The sequence below is a fragment of the Somniosus microcephalus genome, chromosome 11, assembly GCF_052327205.1.
Source record: "Somniosus microcephalus isolate GS21.2 chromosome 11, FLI_Smic_1.0, whole genome shotgun sequence".
In the NCBI taxonomy this organism is placed as follows: domain Eukaryota; kingdom Metazoa; phylum Chordata; class Chondrichthyes; order Squaliformes; family Somniosidae; genus Somniosus; species Somniosus microcephalus.
In genome coordinates, this window is record NC_140997.1 from 20,506,443 (window position 1) to 20,526,043 (window position 19,601).

Below are 19,601 nucleotides of genomic sequence, written 5' to 3' on the forward strand. Positions count from 1 at the left end.
GAACTTGCTACCACAAGGAGTAGTTGAGGCGAATAGCATAGATGCATTTGAGGGGAAGTTGGATAAACACATGAGGGAGAAAGGAATAGAAGGATATGCTGATGAGATGAAGAGGGGTGGGAGGAGGCTCATGTGGAGCATAAACACCGGCATAGACCAGTTGGGCCGAATGGCCTGTTTCTGTGATGTAAATTCTATGCAATGCTTTAACTGTGCCTCAGCTATCAGTTGGCAAAAGATTTTCTTTCTCAGCTGTTAATCATTTCTCTTCTGCCAGTATCTTCGGAATGTACAGCATGGATGTGGTCACCAGCACTGCATTCAGCGTGGATGTCGACTCCATCAACAACCCCAATGACCTGTTTATCAGCAAGGTCCTCAAACTTGTAAAATTCAGCTTCTTCCACCCTGCATTTATCTTTGTTTGTAAGTGATTCAAAATATTTGTTTTCTTTTAGTTGAGCTAGGGTAATTTTTTTCTTTTTGCGTCCCTTTGATTAAGGAGATGCCCTGTTCACTCGGGCCCCAGTTGCCCTGTTTCCCTCGCTATGCCGTTATCTGCTCACACTTCCAGCAACTTGTGAGGAAATTTTTTTTGAGCTAAATGATGCAGGAGCAAGGCTAACTAACGGCTGATGCCCTTGGATGTCCTGCTACAGCAAGATCTGGTCCAATGAGTTTTGTCTGTGAACCATCACTCTAATTCCACAATTTGATTGCCAGGTGGCTTTTCTTCATCGTTTGCTCAATGCTTACTGATAATTTTTCAGTCCCATTTTTACCCACTGTGCCCCAAACATGACGAGAACAGGGTGTGAAGGGGTGGTTTGAAGCAGAGATCATAACCCCTTTTTAAGCAGAAAATGGATAAATATTTGAAGCCGAGGAAGATACAGGACCATGTGAAGAGATCAGGGTAGTGGGATTAGTCTTGGATTGCTCTAGCAAGGAGCTGGCACAAACATGGGCCGAATGGCCTCCTCCTATGCTGTAAACTTTAAGGCTTGGTAAGAGGGGGAATAAAATGGAAACATTGTCAGGAGCAAGGTCTATAGAAGTTCAGAATCAGTCTCGATGGGTAGCACGCTTGCCTCTGAGTCAGAAGGTTGTGGGTTCAAGTCCCACTCCAGAGGTTTGAGCACTTAATCCAGACTGACACTTCATGCAGTACTGAGGGAGCGTTTAACTGTCGGAGGTGCCGTCTTTCAGATGAAACATTAAACTGAGGCCGCGTCTGTTCTCTCGGGGGTGCAGGGGGAGGGTGGTGGTGGTGGTGGGGGATGAAAAGATCCCATGGCATATTTAGAAGAAGGACAGTGGAGTTCTCCTAGTTTCTTGTCCAATATTTATCCCTCAACCAGCATCACTAAAACAGTTTCTGTTCATTATCACATTGCTGTTTATGGGACCTTGCTGTGCGCAAATTGTCTGCCGGGTTTCCTACATCACAACAGTGATTTCGTTTCAAAAATACTTCATTGGTTGTAAAGCGCTTTGGGACTTCCTGAGGTTGTGAAAGGCGCTATTGAAATGCATCTCTGTCTCTCTCTCTTTCTCTCTCTCCTTTCCTTCCTTCCCTGTGTCTACAGGGCTATGGCTATTGGTCATCTGTTTGATTTTTGATTTTATCTTTTTTTCCAGTGATTTTTCCTGCCTTTCTTCCAATCATGGTAAAACTTGGTTTCAGCATGATGCCTAGAGATGTGAATGACTTTTTCATGAGTGTTTTGACGGGTTTGAAGGCAAAGAGACAAAAAGGAGTGCACACCGTGAGTGTTAAACTAACCATTGAAACGGTTCAGGTTCCTGCACCTGTTCTTCCGCTCTCCCGCAACACTGACTATCCTTCACCGCCTTATTCTCATAACTAGAAAGGAAATGGCTATAACAATATTGGTATAATTAGAAGGGACGGGTACCTGGGGAATATTGTGTCATTTTGCAGTTGTTGAAGTTTGCTAGCCAGGTGTGCGGTTTAAGTGTTCAATCTGGTTGGATCCAGCCCTACAGTCGCATGCCTGGGATTGCTGCTGGGGTTCACCATCTCCCGCTGTAATGTGGAAACGGCGGGGATGACGACTACATTCGCTCTCTATCCCAGGCTTCCGCCAGTCTTTGGCCAAGGTGACAGTGGGCGATCAGGAGAAGTCTGCGGAAATTCTACCCCGTGGTGTTTTAGGCTGTGTATTTTCTTCAGAAATAGGGACCAAGTAGTAAGAGGTACTAGATGATCGGTGAATAGAAGACCTGATTAAAGATGGGTAGGGTGAGGAGGGAGGATGAGGAGGAGCAGAAGAGGAGACTATACCAGTATTCTTGGTGTGAATGAAAGTAGTCCTGATCTTTTCTCTTGGTCTGTATTGATGTTGATTAGAAATCTTATTATTGTATTGTATGTAAGTGAAGGCCTCTAACTGTTCCCTAGCCTTTCCAAAGTTGTTTTACGATTGACAGCTGTAGTGTGTAATCTGTTTGACACCAGGTGTGGTGGTGGTGCACTACCCGTTTGTACTTTGTGCTCCATTAAATGTCCAGAGCAAAACCGGAATTGATTTAGTTGATGGACAGCACTGACTGTTTGAGGCAAAGATATTCTTGCAGCTAAATTGGATTAGAGGGTGTCGTCCAATACTGAGGCCACCTTTACAGCAGAGTTGTAGCTAATTAAATGTTGGGAGAAGTGCCTGTCAGTGACTGTGCAGGAGAGGAGCAGCATTACTGGAGGTGGTTTGTCATGTTGAGCATCTTGTATTCAAAGTAAAGTTGGTTAAATTGATCCAAGAGCAAGAATCTCCATTTATTGCAGCCTGCCCAAAATGGAATAACTGTGTCCTTGACTTGTTTAACCGACTATGGCGAGGGTACAGGAGAGCTTCATTAGGAAGATAAATCGGGGATGAGGGGTTTTAGCTATGAGGAGAGACACAAGAAAATGTCTCTTTCACTGGAATACAGACAGTTCAGAGGAGATCAGATTCAAAATGTTGTTGAGGTAAACGGGGGGAAAACCTTTCCACTAGTTGGTGAGTTGGTAACTCGAGGGCATAAATCGGAAACCATGTGAGCAATTAGGCAAAATTATTTTCATGCAGAGGATTGATAGGATGCAGAAAGCCCGACCAGAAGCAGAATCTATAACCGCTTCTAATAGGGAAGTGGTTAAATATTTAAAAATAGAATTTTAAAAGGCTGTTGCGGATGGGACTAAATTGTTAGGTCTGAGAACCAATGCAGCTGTGCTGAGCTGAGTGATCTTCTGTGTCGTGGAATTCCAGGGTCCCTACTCCAGCACCAGCAGAGTGGAGTAGTGGGGACTCCCGCTGGCCACCCACGGCCATCAGTGATGACCCTGTCCCATTGTAGGGGATGGAGTAATTTATATAGTCACCATGAGTGGCTCTGCCTGACTACAGGCTCTGCTGCACCAGTCGGGGGAGCAGGCAAACCTTGAAGGCCAAAGATTTAAGGTTCTTGGATTTTTGTCTTCTCCCCACAGGGTTAGAATGGCGAGCCTTGTGGGATTGATTACCTTTCTCTCAGCGAGTCTCGGGGCCTTTACTAGGTCCATAATCGGCTGACTTGAATTCCATTGGGCCTAGGGAAAATGTAATGGGCAGAATAACCGGCGTAGATCAGGAACTCCCTCTGACATTTCCCAGAGCAGTCTTTGAGCATGTCTGAATGGGTGGAAGACTCGACCACTCTTTCCCCAACTAGAGAGCGGGGTGAATTCTGAGTCTGGCCCCTCTCTACTTCCTCCTTTCCACCCCTCGGGAATTTCAGGATCTATGGCCCCGATTTTTCGGCTTGTGTAGGGAATGGTCGGATTTCCCCGAATGTGGGGTTTCTGACACACAGTGTCAGCCAGCTCCACGCAATTTTCCCTCAAGTGGCCAATTAATTCCCAGCATGTGGGAAGCCTTGCTAATTGTCCAATTCGTGTCAGAAATCCCTACAGTATGATGTCATCATTCGTGGTGCTTTCAAGGTCCATAGCAAGCACGGCATCCTCTGAAGGCTTCCAAACGAACCTTACAGGATGGCAGAGGAGCCTGCAGCAGCTGTGGGCAGTGCCAGACCCCGAGCTGCCTCCAGATTCGACGAGGCTTCACTGCAGGCATTATTGGATGGGGTTAGGGCCCACAGGGAGGTCCTCTTCCCTAGGTCAGGGAGGAAGACGCCTCCCACTGAGACCAATGCTGCATGGATGCAGGTGTCAGCAGATGCCAACTCGCTGGGAGTCACCAGAAGAACCTTGGCATTACATCTCTAACTCCTTCTTTTACTCCCCCACAGTAGCATCCAGAGCCCCCGTCCTCACTGGAGGAGGAAGAGGCTGTGCAGCCAGACTCCTCAGAGGAAGCTCCAACCTCTGAGGGCGCAGCGTCAGCAGAAGTAAGCGCACCCAGCACCAGCGCAGGCACTCGCACCTCGGGGGGACCTTCGGGACATAGAGTAGTGTTGTCACATGGTGTTTCACAGCTCACAAGTGAGCCTCAGCAGATTCTGGAGACAGGGACAGCAGTGGAGAGTCCTCGTCGGAGGGCGCAGGACTCTGCCAGCTCAGCTCAGCTCTGGGTCCATCCGCAAGAGAAGAGATGATGGATCTCCATGCACAGATGCAGGAGTCTCTGGCAGGTTTTGACTCCAGGGTCGCTGCGAGTGTGGAGCGAATGGAGGAGTCCATAACGACCATGAGCAGAGCCTTTGTGGAGTCATTGGCGCATGAACGCATCACCGTGGAAAGGTTGGCAACCTCCATGGAGGAGATAACTCGCCAGGGTACGGAAAACATGGTGAGTGCTCATAAGAGAATGACATTTCTTGAGGAGCGTTGGCCATCAGTTGAACAGAGAAACCAGATCTTCATGGAAGTATTTCTGAGTAGGACTGCCAGTGCAGAAACGGGTCCCCATGGCCCCCTAAAGCGCAGCAAGGTGCTCTCAAGCCACTTCCAAGCGCTGGCCCCTTCTGGCCTGTGCAGCTTCAGGTGAGTGAGCAGCAGCCTGGTGCTGCTGGTGCTCATCATGCTGTTCCTGGTTCTGCTGCTGCCGCCTCTGCTGCTGGAGATTCTCTAATGGCAAGAAGGGAAGGAAAAAAAGACGTCCCATGCTTCTCGTAGATGCCTCCGCTGAGGAAGCGCTCAGTGAGGGTGGCGAGAGGGGCTTCCCAGGAGATCACATTGGAGAAGTGTGTGAGGCTCCAACCTTCCACAGCTGTGCCTAAGCCTTGAAGAAGTAGCCCCAAGCCTTCAGCAACAAGGTCCTTCAACATACAAGTGCTGTCCCTTTTAAATCGCAGCATCTCCACTGACCTGCGGCTGACAGCTAGCAAGCCGGCAAGCTTCACGCCAGGTCTCCGCAGCGGGATTCCCCGCAGGCGGGTTTCATGTGGGGAAAGCCCCAAAGTCGCAACGGCCCCGGAAAATCTACCTCAACGAGGTAATTATTGGTAATTAGTGTGCCGACGACCAGTCCCGCCAGCGGCGGCCGGGATTGAAGCGGGGTGCGGGGAAACAGCGGCCCGAAAGTCGGACGGGGCGGGGAATCAGGCAGGGGGGGGTCCCGACCTGCTTTTTCGGCCCCTGGCCGCATGAAAAGCCGCCCGACGGCAGCCAGAAAATCGGGCCCTATGACTTTAATCCTAAAAATTTGGTTTTGAGCAATCGTAGCCGAGTCCTCACCTGGCTCTGGTTTAACTCTTAGGATCGGGTGGATTTTCTGCAGCTGATGGTTGATTCTCAAACGACCAACATCCGCCCCGAGAAGCAGAATGGAGTCGGCAATTCAACATACAAAGGTACCATCAGTGGAAAACCTCTCCTTCCCTTCATCCTTGTTTCTGTCCCTGAAGTTAATGCTCCCTGTCTATCTCTCTGGTCTCCCCATACCCTACCTGGCTGACAGTTTGGACATGTGACCTGCTGTAAAACTAATAGTGAGGGGGTTCTGTGAGAACAGTCTGGGGAGGCCTAACTCCTGCTGGGATTTGTTTCCTCTCGCCCTACTGGGAATTGCCCAGTTTCTGGACCGTGATTCCCCACAGTCATGGGTCTGAGATTGGGAACTGGGTAGTGCAGAGAAATCGCAGACACACATTAATCACCCTTGTGTGGCTGTGCACTGGAGTTCCAGTGAGCACTACCTGCACATTAACCCTTTCAACGCTGACTGTCCCTTGATGCTTTTAGAAATGTTCATATTTTCTATTCTGCAAAAGCATAAAAGTGGTGATTTACACAAGCATTAGAAAGTAGATTTGAACTGCCATTTCACTTGTAGTGTCCTCTTACTAAACTCTAGCTAGTAATCTATTCCACCTATTGTGCTGGGTATATATTCAATGATTTTAGTACGTGCCTAATTTAATACTCCAGGCACGGTTATTGGAAATGTTTAATTATCTGTGGCATTGCATTTTTAAGTAGCTGTAATAATAATGGGGCAGTAATTCCTCCCCAAACGCGTGAGTACGGAAGGGGTACTCGCGCGTCTGGCCGGAGGAAATGCCGGTTTTCAGCATGCACAGCGGCATTTCCTCTCCTCTAACCCAAGAGGTGAAGAGGCTAGCGCGTGCGCTGTAGGGGGCAGCGCGTGCGTCTTGGATTTCCTGTGTTTTGGGGGATTTGCGCATGTCTGAAGGCCTCCGGTCTTTACGCTTGTAAAAAGCAAACGTATTTATTTTTACAGGTAAGTGGTGTTTTAGTGCAATTTAGAAAAATTTTTTCCACAGGTTTATTATTTTAAAGAATCTACAATAAGGTAAGTTTAGTTTTAGACCCTTTTTATTAAAAATTTATTTTTTTCAAAAAAAAAAATATTGTTTAAATTATTTTTTTAAACTTATTTATACTTAATTTAATGATTGGGATGTTTTTTAAATTTTTATTTAAAGTTTAAATAGTGTTTTGGGCCCCCGTAATTTTCATGAGTTTGACAGTTCTTACTCTCAAACTCATGAATGAACCTTCCCCTCCCCCTGATTGGTTGTACAGTGCTCACCTGATCCCAGCCGGCACATCGCACTAACTACGCCACTGGATCAGGTAAGCACTGCGCGCTGACATCTGAACCGGGCCTGTGACAGGAAATGCAAGCAGGCCCGGGCTTCAGATGTCAGCGCGCAGGGTGAGTGCAGATCGGGGGCTTGCACGCGCGGCAAGCCCCCGACACCAAGTTCTGGGCCAATAAATGTTTTCTGAAATATTTGCATTAAAAACCCAACATTTTAAGCTTCTATGTTGTAAGGTGAGGTTTGCAGTACAAATTCTGATTCTTCCAATTCTCTGCAGCTCTGACTGACACGGAGATTCTGGCACAGGCCATTACCTTTATCTTTGCCGGGTTCGAGACCACCAGCAATACTTTGGCATATGTGGCGTACAATCTGGCTATGCACCCGGACGCACAAAAGAAACTGCAGCAGGAAATAGATGAGGCATTTCCCAACAAAGTGAGTCCTTGAGAAAGATAAATAGTGACCAGGGAGAACTACCTTGAACTTCAAAATTGTGCCATGGAATGTTTTACATCCAACCGAGAGGGGCCTCTGTTTAATGTCTCACATGAAAGATGGCACCTCCGACAGTACAGCACTCCCTTGCTACTGCCCTGGAGTTTCAGCCTGGATAATTGTGCTCAAGTCTCGGGTGTGGGATTTGAAACCACAGCCTTCTGACTGAGGTGAAAGTGCTACCAGCTGAGCCATGGCTGATGGCGAGAGAGCTGGGGTTTACCGATAGGGATCATTTCCTGAGTCCATGCTGGCGATGCAATCTCCTGCCCTATAACAAAATATAACTTTCTGGAATGTCCCTTTCCGTTGCTAAAAGTGTGTTTCTGTGTGAAGGCTCCTCCCACATATGAAGTGGTGATGCAGTTGGAGTACTTGGAAATGGTGATATCTGAAACCCTGCGACTGTACCCTCCTGCACCCCGTATAGACAGAGTGTGCAAGAAAGATGTCCAGCTCAACGGGCTGACCATTCCAAAGGGGACCATTGTCATGGTGCCTGCCTATGTCCTGCACCGTGATCCAGCATACTGGCCGGAGCCTGAGGAGTTCAGACCTGAAAGGTACGTAGCAATGGGATTTGTGTTTACCGCCCCACCACCCCAACCCCCTGTATGGAATAGAACTCTTGGAATAGTAGAGACAAAAACCCTGGACCATTTTAAGAAACAATTGGAATCTGCAATGGGAGGTACTTTAGGATCTTACTGAGTAGATGGATTGGGATGGGGCAAATGGCCTTACTCATCCCTAACTATTTTGTAAAAACAAATCTCATGACCAAAGCACCGATTTTAATTTCTACTTCCTTCTAGATCCTCTTTTCCAAGTGTTCCATACAACCTTGATTTCACATTCAACCGAATGACAGAAATTGATGTTGTGAACTAGATAGAGACGGAGATATATTTTAGAAACATAGAAACTAGGAGCAGGAGTAGGCCATTCGGCCCTTCGAGTCTGCTCCGCCATTCAACGAGATCATGGCTGATCATTCAAACCCTAGCACCCGGTCCCTACACCGACAGCCATCCCACCCAAGCCCTATCCCCGTAACCCCACATATTTAATCCCCCCTAACAGTAAGGGCCAATTTTTATCATGGCCAATCAACCTAACCCGCACATCTTTGGACTGTGGGAGGAAACCGGAGCACCCAGAGGAAACCCACGCAAACACGGGGAGAATGTGCAAACTCCACACAGACAGTCACCCGAGGCCGGATTTGAACCCGGGTCCCTGGCGCTGTGAGGCAACGGTGCTAACCACTATGCCACCGTGCTGCCCGTTGATTGGCAATTACTGCGAATAATCATTTGTCCTGGAAATCAGTGTGATTTTCAAAGTTGAAGAGCTCAATTTGGACTTCTATCAACCCCCTCTGCTCTGTTGTGCAGAGTTACAGGAAGCGGCATTGATGGGTATCGCATGAGCATGGATTAACCCGTAGAAGTGATCGCTAAAAATAGCAATCGATCATTCAGTCCCCAAACCTAAATACCATCATTGGCTCCAGTATGGCACCCAGTTTACTTTGTTTCAGTGTTTGCTGAATAGGAGTCTAATCTGTAACATGACATGGCTGTGTTCCCAAATCTCCTCCATTACCTTAAAGACATGTTGTCACCTTTCTAAATTACACTTCATGCTGAAGCGAGGCTGGCTCCCCTGATGACTCAGTGAATGAGAACAGTGAGGAGGTTTTTTTTTTTTAAATTGCAATCGGCGTGAACGGGGCAGTAATGGGTTTGGTAGACTTAACGTCCCGTTTACAACAACAATCGGGCTGCGGCCACTTTCAGAGGTGCTCATCGCTGGGCGGCTGAAGCACCTGCCTGTTCAGGTGGTCGGCCTCTTTCAATATGCAAGTTGCCGTCTTATGACATGCAAAGCACCCAGTTTGGCTTTTTATGATAGATCTGCACACAATTGGATGTCAACTGAGGACAGGATCAACCTTGGCTGTGCTGCTGCTCTCCACAGTTGATGAGCCTGCCAACACTCCATGGTCTGGGCTCACTCATCAAGATTGGCCCCCAGTGGCTGTGGAACGACACCGCAAGAAGCATTAGTGAAGGAGTGGCTGGGACAAAAAACAGGATTACAGTTTCTAAGTGTTGTATTCTCCATTCATCTCTCTCATAAATAAATGCATACTATTTCTAACCGAATTTGACAATGATCTATTTCACTTGTTTTGCCTCTGCCAATATAATTAGGTTCAGTAAAGAGGAAAGGGAGTCTCGGAACCCTTGTGTCTACCTGCCATTCGGGATGGGCCCTCGGAACTGCATTGGGATGCGATTTGCACAACTCGTGATGAAGATGGCGCTAGCTTCACTCTTGCAACACATGACTCTTGTGTTGTGCAAGGAGACACCGGTGAGAATTCTGGAATATAGGAATTATTTGAAGGTGTGCTTAAATGTTGTGAAGTGGCATTGAGATTTTTGATTTTTGAAGCGAATACAGTGGGGAGGGAATTATGGAATGATAGCTGATGGATAGATAATGAGATGTAACAGAACCATCCATCTCTCTAGTTGAACCTTCCTGTTGGCTGAATATCACCGTTGCTCTTTCTATTCCAGATCCCATTAGAACTGGATGTGAAAGGACCCATGCAACCTAAAAAACCCATAATCCTGAAATTTGTGCCGCGAGTGAATGCTGATTCAAAGGAATAAAGCACATGGACCATGCGGAACTGTGAAAATATACAGGAGCGTGTACATCTCAAAACAAAGATAATTAGGATCTTGCACCGCTCAGTAAATGAAAATATATGGAAACTCAATCAAAATATATAGGATCCTGCATTAGGACTTGGGAAACAATAAGGATACAGTGATAAGCATCCATGATCTATCTCCACTAGCTAAGACTGTCTGAATGTTAAGAGAGTCACCTCATGTTCTAGAGGCATACTATTAATAGTGATTGTTCAATAGGAAAAAATCTGCCAACTGACTATTAGAGCTCGATTTTGCCAGGCCCGAGGAGGCGGGAATGGAGGCATGTGGGGTGTTAAAATTGCAAAAAAAATGGCGGGCGGGCCCGACCCCGCCTCCAAGCAATTTTCCCAAATGCGTGGTTTCTGATCCCATCTCCATCCCGCCTCCAAGAGGTGGGATAGGCCCTTAAGACCTTTAACAACCACTGAATTGCCTCTATAATCCCATTTTGAGAGGCCTTTCTGATTTTAACACTTCCCATGTGATGCACGCCTCCTCTGAAACACGACGGTGAAACCTGGCGGTAGCACAATTGGGTTGCTAACTATCAGCTGCAGCTCCACCATTAAATAGGAGATTTGATCAGTCATCATTTGCAGGTGGCAGAACTTTGTCTCAGGTCTGGGGGAACTTTCAGCAGGCATAACCATAGCTGTGGAAGTTTGGAGCTTGACACCTATCTCCAGTGTGACCTCCTGGGAAACCCCTCTCTCCATCTTGACTGAGTGCTTCCTCAACTGAGGCATACACCAGAAGCATGGGAGCCATTTATTTCCTTTCCTCCCGGACATCAGATTCGGACGAAGACCAGCCGCGGCATTAGCAGAACCATGAACAACAGCAGCACCAGCAACAACAGGAGCGCCAAGCTGCTGCTCGCCCACCTGAAGCTGAACAGGCCTGAAGGCGCCAGCGCATGGAAGCCTGTCAGCGTAGAAGATACCCCCAAACAGGGTCTACAGACAGAGGATCAGTTACCTCAGCATAACTGAGCAGCAGTGCCAAAGGCGGCTCCAACTTTCACGAGAGGTAGTGGGTGACACCTGCGCAATGGTGCAGCAAGACCTGGAGCCCAGAGGAGCAGGTGGACACCCCTTACCAGTGGCCGTCAAAGTCACCACCGCACTCAACTTTTTCGCCTCAGGCTCATTCCAGGGATCAGCAGCAGACATCAGCGGCATCTCCCAGGCAGACGCACACACTTGCATCACGCAGGTAACTGATGCCTTCTTTGCCATCGTGCACAATCACATCCATTTCTCCAAGGATCAAGCAAGTGTAACTACGCGTGCGGTTGAATTTCCTAATCTGGCAGGCTTTCCAAGAGTACAGGGCGTCGTTGACTGCACACATGTGGCCCTTAAGGCACCCCATCGCAATCCAGGTATTTTTGTCAACCGCAAGGGCTTCCACTCCCTCAACGTGTAGCTGGTGTGTGACCACAAGAAGGAAATTTTGCATGTTTGTGCCAAGTACCCTGGCAGTTGCCATGACTCCTTCATACTACGCCAGTCTAGTGTGTCTCCGCTCTTCAGTACGCCAGACCAACTTTTTGGATGGCTACTTGGAGACCAGGGCTATCCCCTGAAGACATGGCTAATGACGCCGTTGAGGAGCCCATCCAACGAAGCTGAGGAGAGCTACAACTACAGCCACATTTCCACCAGATCCATAATCGAGCAAACCATCAGCTTGCTGAAGATGCGCTTCAGATACCTAGATAGATCCGGTGGAGCCCTGCAGTACTCAGCAGCCAGGGTCTCCAGAATCGTTGTGGTTTGCTGTGCACTTCACAACATGGCACAGCGTCGTGGCTTGCAGATTCCTGAGGACCAAGTGGCTCCTCAGATGAGGAGGAGGAGGAGAGCAAAAACGAACATCTTGCAGAGGCCCATCAACCAGCGGCAGCAGTACGCGAGAACATTGCTGCCCGGGATGCAAGGAACGCACTCATCTTGGCCAGATTTGCTTAGCCTAGCCAATGAAGCACTTTTGCCTCGCAGCTTCTTGCCAGAGCATCGACAATGGCCAAGAACCAGCGGATTCCTAGCACTCTGACCACTATACTGACAATTGCAAGTAATACTGAGCCCTCAATGTGGAAGTCCCATTAGCGAAATGACACACGCCACAACTGCAACAGTTGCCATCAGAATTTTTATTTACAATAACCAACTGATGGCTTTTCAACATTAAACATCACATTTCACCCAAGTGACTACCCTTGTGACTATTTGTGCAGTATCTTTCTCTTATGCATGCTCCTATGTGGTGGTTCCCCCTTGGCATCAGCAGATGTGGAGGCCCCTTGCTCACTTTCTTGCTGCTTGTGTCTCGACACCTTTGGCGGGCGTCCTCTGGGGTTACGAGCCTGTGAGGGCTCAGCAACAGTCTGCTGCTCCTGCGGCTGTGCAGGGGTTGAGATGCCGATCTCAGTTGGGTGGGGACTCTGGTGGGGCTCTGACTGAGGACTTGGCAGTGGCATGGAGGTGTGAGCGCTTGGAGAGGAGCCCCCACTTCCTTGTTCTCTGCCACCAACATCCCTCTCATGAGTCAGGTCCACTTCAGTGCTTGCAAGTGACTTGAGAGCACCTTGCTGCACATCAGGGGGGCCATGGGGACCCATATCTGCACTGGCAGTCCTACTCGGAAGGACTTCCATGAAGCTCTGGTTTCTCTGTTCAATAGCTGACCATCGCTCCTCCAGAGATGTCAGTCTATTCTGAACACTCAACATGTTTTCTACACACTGGCGACTTAGCTCCTCCATGGCGTACTCTCCTCTACTGGTGCTGCCTTCATGCGCCAACGCCTCCACAAAGGCTCCGCTCATGTTAGCGATGGACTCCTCCATTCGCTCCACACTCGCAGCTACCCTAGAGACAAAACTTGCCAGAGACTCCAGCACCGCTATTCTTCTGGATGGACCCAGAGGCAGAGGGTCGACATGCAGCTGAGCCGAGCTGGGAGAGTCCTGTGCCCTAGGACTCTCCACTGCTGTCCCTGTCTCCACAATCTGCTGATGCTCACTTGTGAGCTGTGATACACCAGGTGACAACACTAATCTATCTCGCGATGGTCCCACCGAGGTGTGAGTATCGGTGCTGGGTTGGCTGAATTCTGCTGACGCTGCGCCCTCCGGTTGCAGCTTCCTCCTGAGGAGTCTGGAGGCTCAGGCTGTTCCCCCGGGATAGTGGAGACGGGTGCTTGCGATGGTCCTGTGGGGAAGTAAAGCAAAGAGTCAGAGATGTGAGGCCAAGGTTACATGAGCATTGCATATTGCAGATGATCATAAGCCCATCTGCTAGAGCTTCAGAATCATTATCAGCGACTCATGCAATGTCAATGAGAGAGATGAAAAACTATTCTGTCACCAGCTTTCTCTGATGCACCCGTCTTTCCGTCCCTCACTTGCGCATCGTCCTCGACTCCCACGATCTCCAGGACCGCCTCCTCCCAAGGGGTGAGGTGGGCTACTGAGAGTGGCCCTCCTCCTGTCCTCGCTCTTTCCCTCTTGTGAGCTCTCGTTTCCTGCAATGAGGGAGACAAGTGGAGGTTGAGTGAGAATGAAGGAGTGAGTGTAGAGAATCCATAGCATAGATGCTTAGAAGGAGACAAAGATGGAGTGAGGTGGCAAGACCAAGGGCCCTCCTGTTTTTTGTAAGTTGTTTTCATAGCATCACATCGATAGGGAGTGTGAGGGCTGCATAGTCGAATAGTTAGGTGAATGTGACCATAGAGAGAGAGGGAATGGGTAAGGATGCAGGGATGTCAGTGACAAGTGGGATGTGGAGGAAGAGGTTGCTAAAGCTGAGTGCTGGTGAGGAGAGGCAATGGGGATCAGATTGAGGATGAAAGTCATACTCACTTTTCCAGTGCGCAGAAGGTCATGAAACCTCTTCTTGCACTGAAGCCAGGTTCTGTGGATCAGCGACAACGAGTTGACCTCCTGGGCCACCTGGATCCACACAGCCTTCGTCTGCTGGGGAGGCTTCTTCCTCCCTGAAGAAGGGAAGAGCACCTCCTTATTAACTCTTGCTCCCTCCACCAAAGCTTGCAGGGCGACATCATCAAATCTGAGAGCAGACTTAGGTCTTCCGCTGCTCATTTTGCCTCCAGGTCCCTCTCGTTGCAAAGGCCAAAAGGTTGGCAGTCTGCAGAAAATGCAAGGCTTCTTGCAGACCTTAAATGCAGCAGCAATGATGACGTCATCGGAGGCGAGTTTCAAACTGAAAAAACAAATTGGGCCATGGGTTCCCACACGCTGGAACTCAATTGCCCAATTAGGTGAAAATCACACAATTCTCCCACATCGATTTGGAATCTGGTGGCTAACACGAAAAGCGGATGACACGACCCCAGCCTGCCCCAATGACAAAATCGAGCCCTTAATGTCTGATCAATAGAATATTGCAAAAAGTGTAATTTTTTAAAACTTGGATATTGAAATGAATCATCTGTTATTCCAAAATATTAAATGCTTTCTATAGAAAATGTATCTGTAAATGATTTCTTAAACTAAGTATATATATTTTAATGGCTTTATAAGCAACATTGCCTGTATAAATAAAATCAAATAAATATAAAATCATTGAGTACAACATCCTGTTTCGTCTACTTGTGTCTCAACCAACTGATTTATAAATTTGGGCAGTGCAAGTTTGGGTTGGCTGTTAAACTTGTGGCCAACTGGCAATTTCTTTCTCGCTCTCTCACCCAAACGAAATTGGGTGGAGTGTAAACTGGGCCGCTAATTCACTATTGCCAGTTTTGTGCTACCAACCAAGATTAATAAAGAAAAAGAAAGACTTGCATTTCTATAGCGCCTTTCACAATCACCAAATGTCCCAAAGAGCTTTACAGCCAATGAGGTAATTTTGAAGTGTAGTCACTGTTGTAATGTAGGAAATGTGGCAGTCAATTTACGCACAGCAAGCTCCCACAAACAGCAATGTGTTAATGATTAGATCATCTGTTTTAGTGATGTTGAATGACTGATAAATATTGTCCAGGACACCGGTTTTCTGTCATTACTCAGACACTAGACTCAGCCATGTTGTGACTCTTCACTGCTTTACCTCCAGTACTTCGTCTCCCTTGCGTCTCAGCAACCAGAATTGGACAGTACTCAAGGTAGGGTCTGATCAAAGCATGGTACTCCATCCCAAGAAGGGTCCACATACCCGAACTATCTTTTCTCTCTTCAGATGCTGATGGTTCTGCTGTGTATTTCCAGCATTCTCTGCTTGTGCTTTTCCCTTGCGCATCCCTGATTTTAATCGCTCCACCATTAGTGGCCGTGGCTTCAGCTGCCTAGGCCCTAAGCTCTGGAATTGCCTCCCTAAACTTTTCCGCCTCTCTATCTCTCCTTTTAAGATGCTCCTTAAAACCTACCTCTTTGTCCAAGCTTTTGGTCAGCTGACCTAATTTCCGCTTATGTGGTTCGATGTCAAATTTTGTTTTATGGCACTCCTGTGAAGTACCTTGGGTCGTTTTACTACGTTAAAGCCGCTATATAAATACAAGTTGTTGTTGAGATGAATAAGAGAGGTCTGTTACGTTCTTGGGTTTTTACACTAGATGTGCTACTTGGGCTCCGCATCAATGACCACTCCCATATGTGGACCTTGGGCCCCTATGAACCGCAGTGTGTCTTTACCTCCTCAATACCTAGGTAAATGCAGCGAGTCCCAGGGATTGAACAGAGAGCCTGTGCCACTGTATTCTAGCACACTGGAAAATATCATGCAGTACCACGTGATGCCCTCATCTTTGGTAGGTGGATGATTATGCACTGTAACAGACTGAAGCTTAGGCTATATACAGGTAACTGAGCAGTACTCAGTACAAACAGCAACTTACAGTAAAAAGAACGAAAGATTTGTCTTTACATAGCGCCTTTCAAGACCTCAGGATGTCCCAAAGCACTTTACAGCCAATGAAGTACTTTTTGAAGTGCAGTCACTGCTGTAATGTTGGACCAATAGTTGCAAACTTTATACTATCCTCCTCAAAATGCCAAAAACAACAAAGATGTTTCTCATCTGATGCCTCTTAACATAATCTTCGAAATACGGCCACTCACTTCCTACATGGTGAAATGCTACTATGGAGTTAGATTTAGCTCAGCTTCTCTTCTGGCTTCAGATTGAGTGCTGAGCAGAACCCGCATAGTCAACTATGAATCCACTATAAATCGAGTTTCTTGAGAGTTATCTGTCAAATGCCCCACAAAGAATCATCAGCCCTGCTCCCCCACAAACCCAACATTTCTTCACTCCAGACCAAGTTAGCAATCAAACTACCACCCCAGGATGCTTAGAATTGAAGGGCAGAGTTTGATTCCTTAATAAGTGCAAGACACTTTACGTAGCGTGCTAGAGGGGTCCCCATCCAGGTATAAAGCATACAATCAAACTATGCATACCAAGGGACTTCCAGAATGACCCATATCCCTACCTTGCCCTGAGGTGTGAGTATTACCCGGACTGTAAAGTAAATTCCCATGCAGCTTGCAGAAAGCAGCTATTAATAACGGTCATTAAGCCCATTTGTGTATTTTGGCCAGCAATAAGGAACCCAACAAAGACAATAATCTAACACAGACAAAAATGGCTTCATGTATGTCAAATCATGAAAGGAGGTAAATAAGAGGGGACTTTACACGAGTGTACAAATTTCTAAGCAGAATAGAAAAGTTAATTACAAAACACAGCTGTAGCATAAGGAGATTTAGATACAAATGTGTAAAAGGCATGTTCAGGACTGGTGTCAGGAAGGTTTTCTTCACACATAGGGGTAGATCTTTGACTTAGTGCGATAATGTAAAACGGATCCTAGCGAGTCGGCAGCCCATTTTACATCTCTTCCGATTTTATTTCTATTGACTTCAATAAATTTCCATTGACTTCAATAAACAGCTGCTGACTCGCTATCGCCTGTTTTACACTATCCCACAAAGTCAAGGTCTACCCCATAGTGACCAATACATGGAGTGGTCTATGGGTAAGGTAGTAGAGGCAAAGGGCTAGATTTTGTCAATGGGGAGCTTTTGGAGGCGGGACTCCCACTTTTTGGGTTGTAGTCCCGCCTCCATCGACTTGTGGCCAACCCATGCTATTTTCCCTTGATTGACCTATTCCCAGCGGACTCAGCAGGCCAATTAAGGGACACCTGGTTACTAGTGACGTCAGCGATTGACATTTCATCTGTCAAAAGCTCTGTGAAGCTGTCAAACACTGACAATCTGTCTTCTAACTTGAGTCCTTCTACTCAGACTCCGTTAGAGAGCTCTCCAGACCAGAAAGCAGAGGCTGCAGCTTTTGACAGTTCACTGGCCATTCTGCTTTCTGTGCCGGTGAGCGGAGGGACTCTCGAGAACTGAAGGAAGGAAGCCTACAGGAGAAAGTAAAGGTAAGTAAAACTTACACTTACCTCACACACTTACCTCTGCACACATGCACCCATCACTCACCTGCACAACGGACATCTCAACCCCTCCAACCCCTGCAGACCGACGGTCCGCCTCGCTAACTTGGCGTGGTTCGGAGCCGTCGGACAGCCCACACTTCAGGGCTAAAAATAGGGATTAGGCAAAAAACTACCTGTTAACTACCTGTTAACAGGCAGTTAATTGGCACTAATCCCCTTCCCGCCTCTGGGAGGCAGCTCCCAGCACAGGTCGGATACCCGCCTCCTGGGACATTGGCATGGAGGCGGGTTGGGGGTGGGATGGGTTCCTGGGATGTGGGTGTTGCTGGCAAGGCCAGTATTTATTGCCCATCCCCAATTGCCTTTGAGAAGGTGGTGGTGAGCTGCTGCCTTGAACCACAGCAGTCTGTGTGGTGAGGGTACTCCCATAGTGCTGTTAGGCAGGGAGTTCCAGGATTTTGACCTAGCGATGATGAATGAACGGCATTACATTTTCAAGTCCGGGTGGTGTGTGACTTGGAGGAGAACTTGGAGGTGGTGATATTGCCATGCACCTGCTGCCCTTGTCCTTTTAGGTGGTAGAGGTCGTGGGTTTGGGAGGTGCTGTTGAAGAAGCTTGGGCGAGTTTCTGCAGTGCATCTTGTAGATGGTACACACTGCAGCCAAGGTGCGCCGGTGGTGGAGGGAGTGAACGTTTAAGGTGGTGGATGGGGTTATGATCAAGCGGACTGCTTTGTCCTGGGATGGTGTTGAAGTGCTTGAGTGTTGTTGGAGCTGCACTCATCCAGGCAAGAGGAGAGTATTCCATCACACTCCAGACTTTGGGTGCTGGAAAGGCTTTGGGAGTCAGGAGGTGAGTCACTTGCCACAGAATACCCAGCCTCTGACCTGTTCTTGTAGCCACAGTATTGTGGGTGGTCCAGTTAAGTTCCTGGTCAATGGTAACCCCCAGGATGTTGCTGGTGGGTAATTCGGTGATGGTAATGCCATTGAATGTCATGGGGAGGTGGTTAGACTCTCGCTTGTTGCAGATAATCATTGCCTGGCACTTCTGCGGCGCGAATGTTACTTGCCACTTATCAGCCCAACCCTGGATGTTGTCCAGGTCTTTCTGCATGCGGGCATGGAGTGCTTCATTATCTGAGGAGTTGCAAATGGAACTAAACACTATGCAATCATCAGCAAACATCGCCACTTCTGACCTTATGATGGAATGAACGTCATTGATGAAGCAGCTGAAGACACTACCCTGAGAAACTCCTGCAGCGATATCCTGGGTCTGAGATGATTGGCCTCCAACAATCACAACCATCTTCTTTTGTGCTATGTATGACCCCCTGATGTACGCTGACGACACCCAGCTTTACCTCACTATCTCTTCTCTCGACCCCTCCATGGTCTCTAAATTGACACACTGCTTGTCCAACATACAGTTCTGGAGGAGCAGAAATTTTCTCCAATTAAATATTGCGAAGACCGAAGCCATTGTTTTGGGTCCCCGCCACAAACTCCGTTCCCTCGCCACTGATTCCACCCCTCTCCCGAACATCTGTCTGAGGCTGAACCACACTGTTCGCAACCTTGTTGTCATATTTGACCCTGAAATGAGCTTCCGACCACACATCCGCAGCATAACTAAGACCGCCTATTTCCACCTCCATAACATCACCTGTCCCCACCCTTGCCTCAGTTCATCCACTGCTGAAACGCTCATCCATGCCTTTGCTACCTCTAGACTTGACTATTCCAATGCACTCCTGGCTGGCCTCCCACATTCTACCCTTTGTAAACTTGAGGTGATCCAAAACTTGGCTGCCCGTGTCCTAACTTGCACCAAGTCCCGTTCACCCATCACCCCTGTGCTCGCTGACCTACACTGGCTCCCGATTAAGCAGCGCCTCGATTTCAAAATTCTCATTCTTG

General features: G+C 47.9%; 1 protein-coding gene across 3 annotated transcripts in view; it reads left to right on the forward strand.

Moving 5' to 3' along the window:
- Nucleotides 1-19,601, forward strand: part of LOC147110357 (cytochrome P450 3A9-like) — a 65,871-nt gene that overhangs the window by 31,908 nt on the left and 14,362 nt on the right. For 2 of the 3 annotated variants that reach the window (XM_086000287.1, XM_086000289.1), the window contains exons 7-12: nt 278-426; nt 1,642-1,769; nt 5,706-5,799; nt 7,292-7,452; nt 7,849-8,075; nt 9,732-9,894. In XM_086000287.1, the coding sequence (XP_085856413.1) occupies nt 278-426; nt 1,642-1,769; nt 5,706-5,799; nt 7,292-7,452; nt 7,849-8,075; nt 9,732-9,894 (922 nt within the window). Of the gene's footprint in view, nt 1-277; nt 427-1,641; nt 1,770-5,705; nt 5,800-7,291; nt 7,453-7,848; nt 8,076-9,731; nt 9,895-10,103; nt 14,849-19,601 lie in introns of those variants that run through there. The other variant, XM_086000288.1, reaches the window with a different exon arrangement.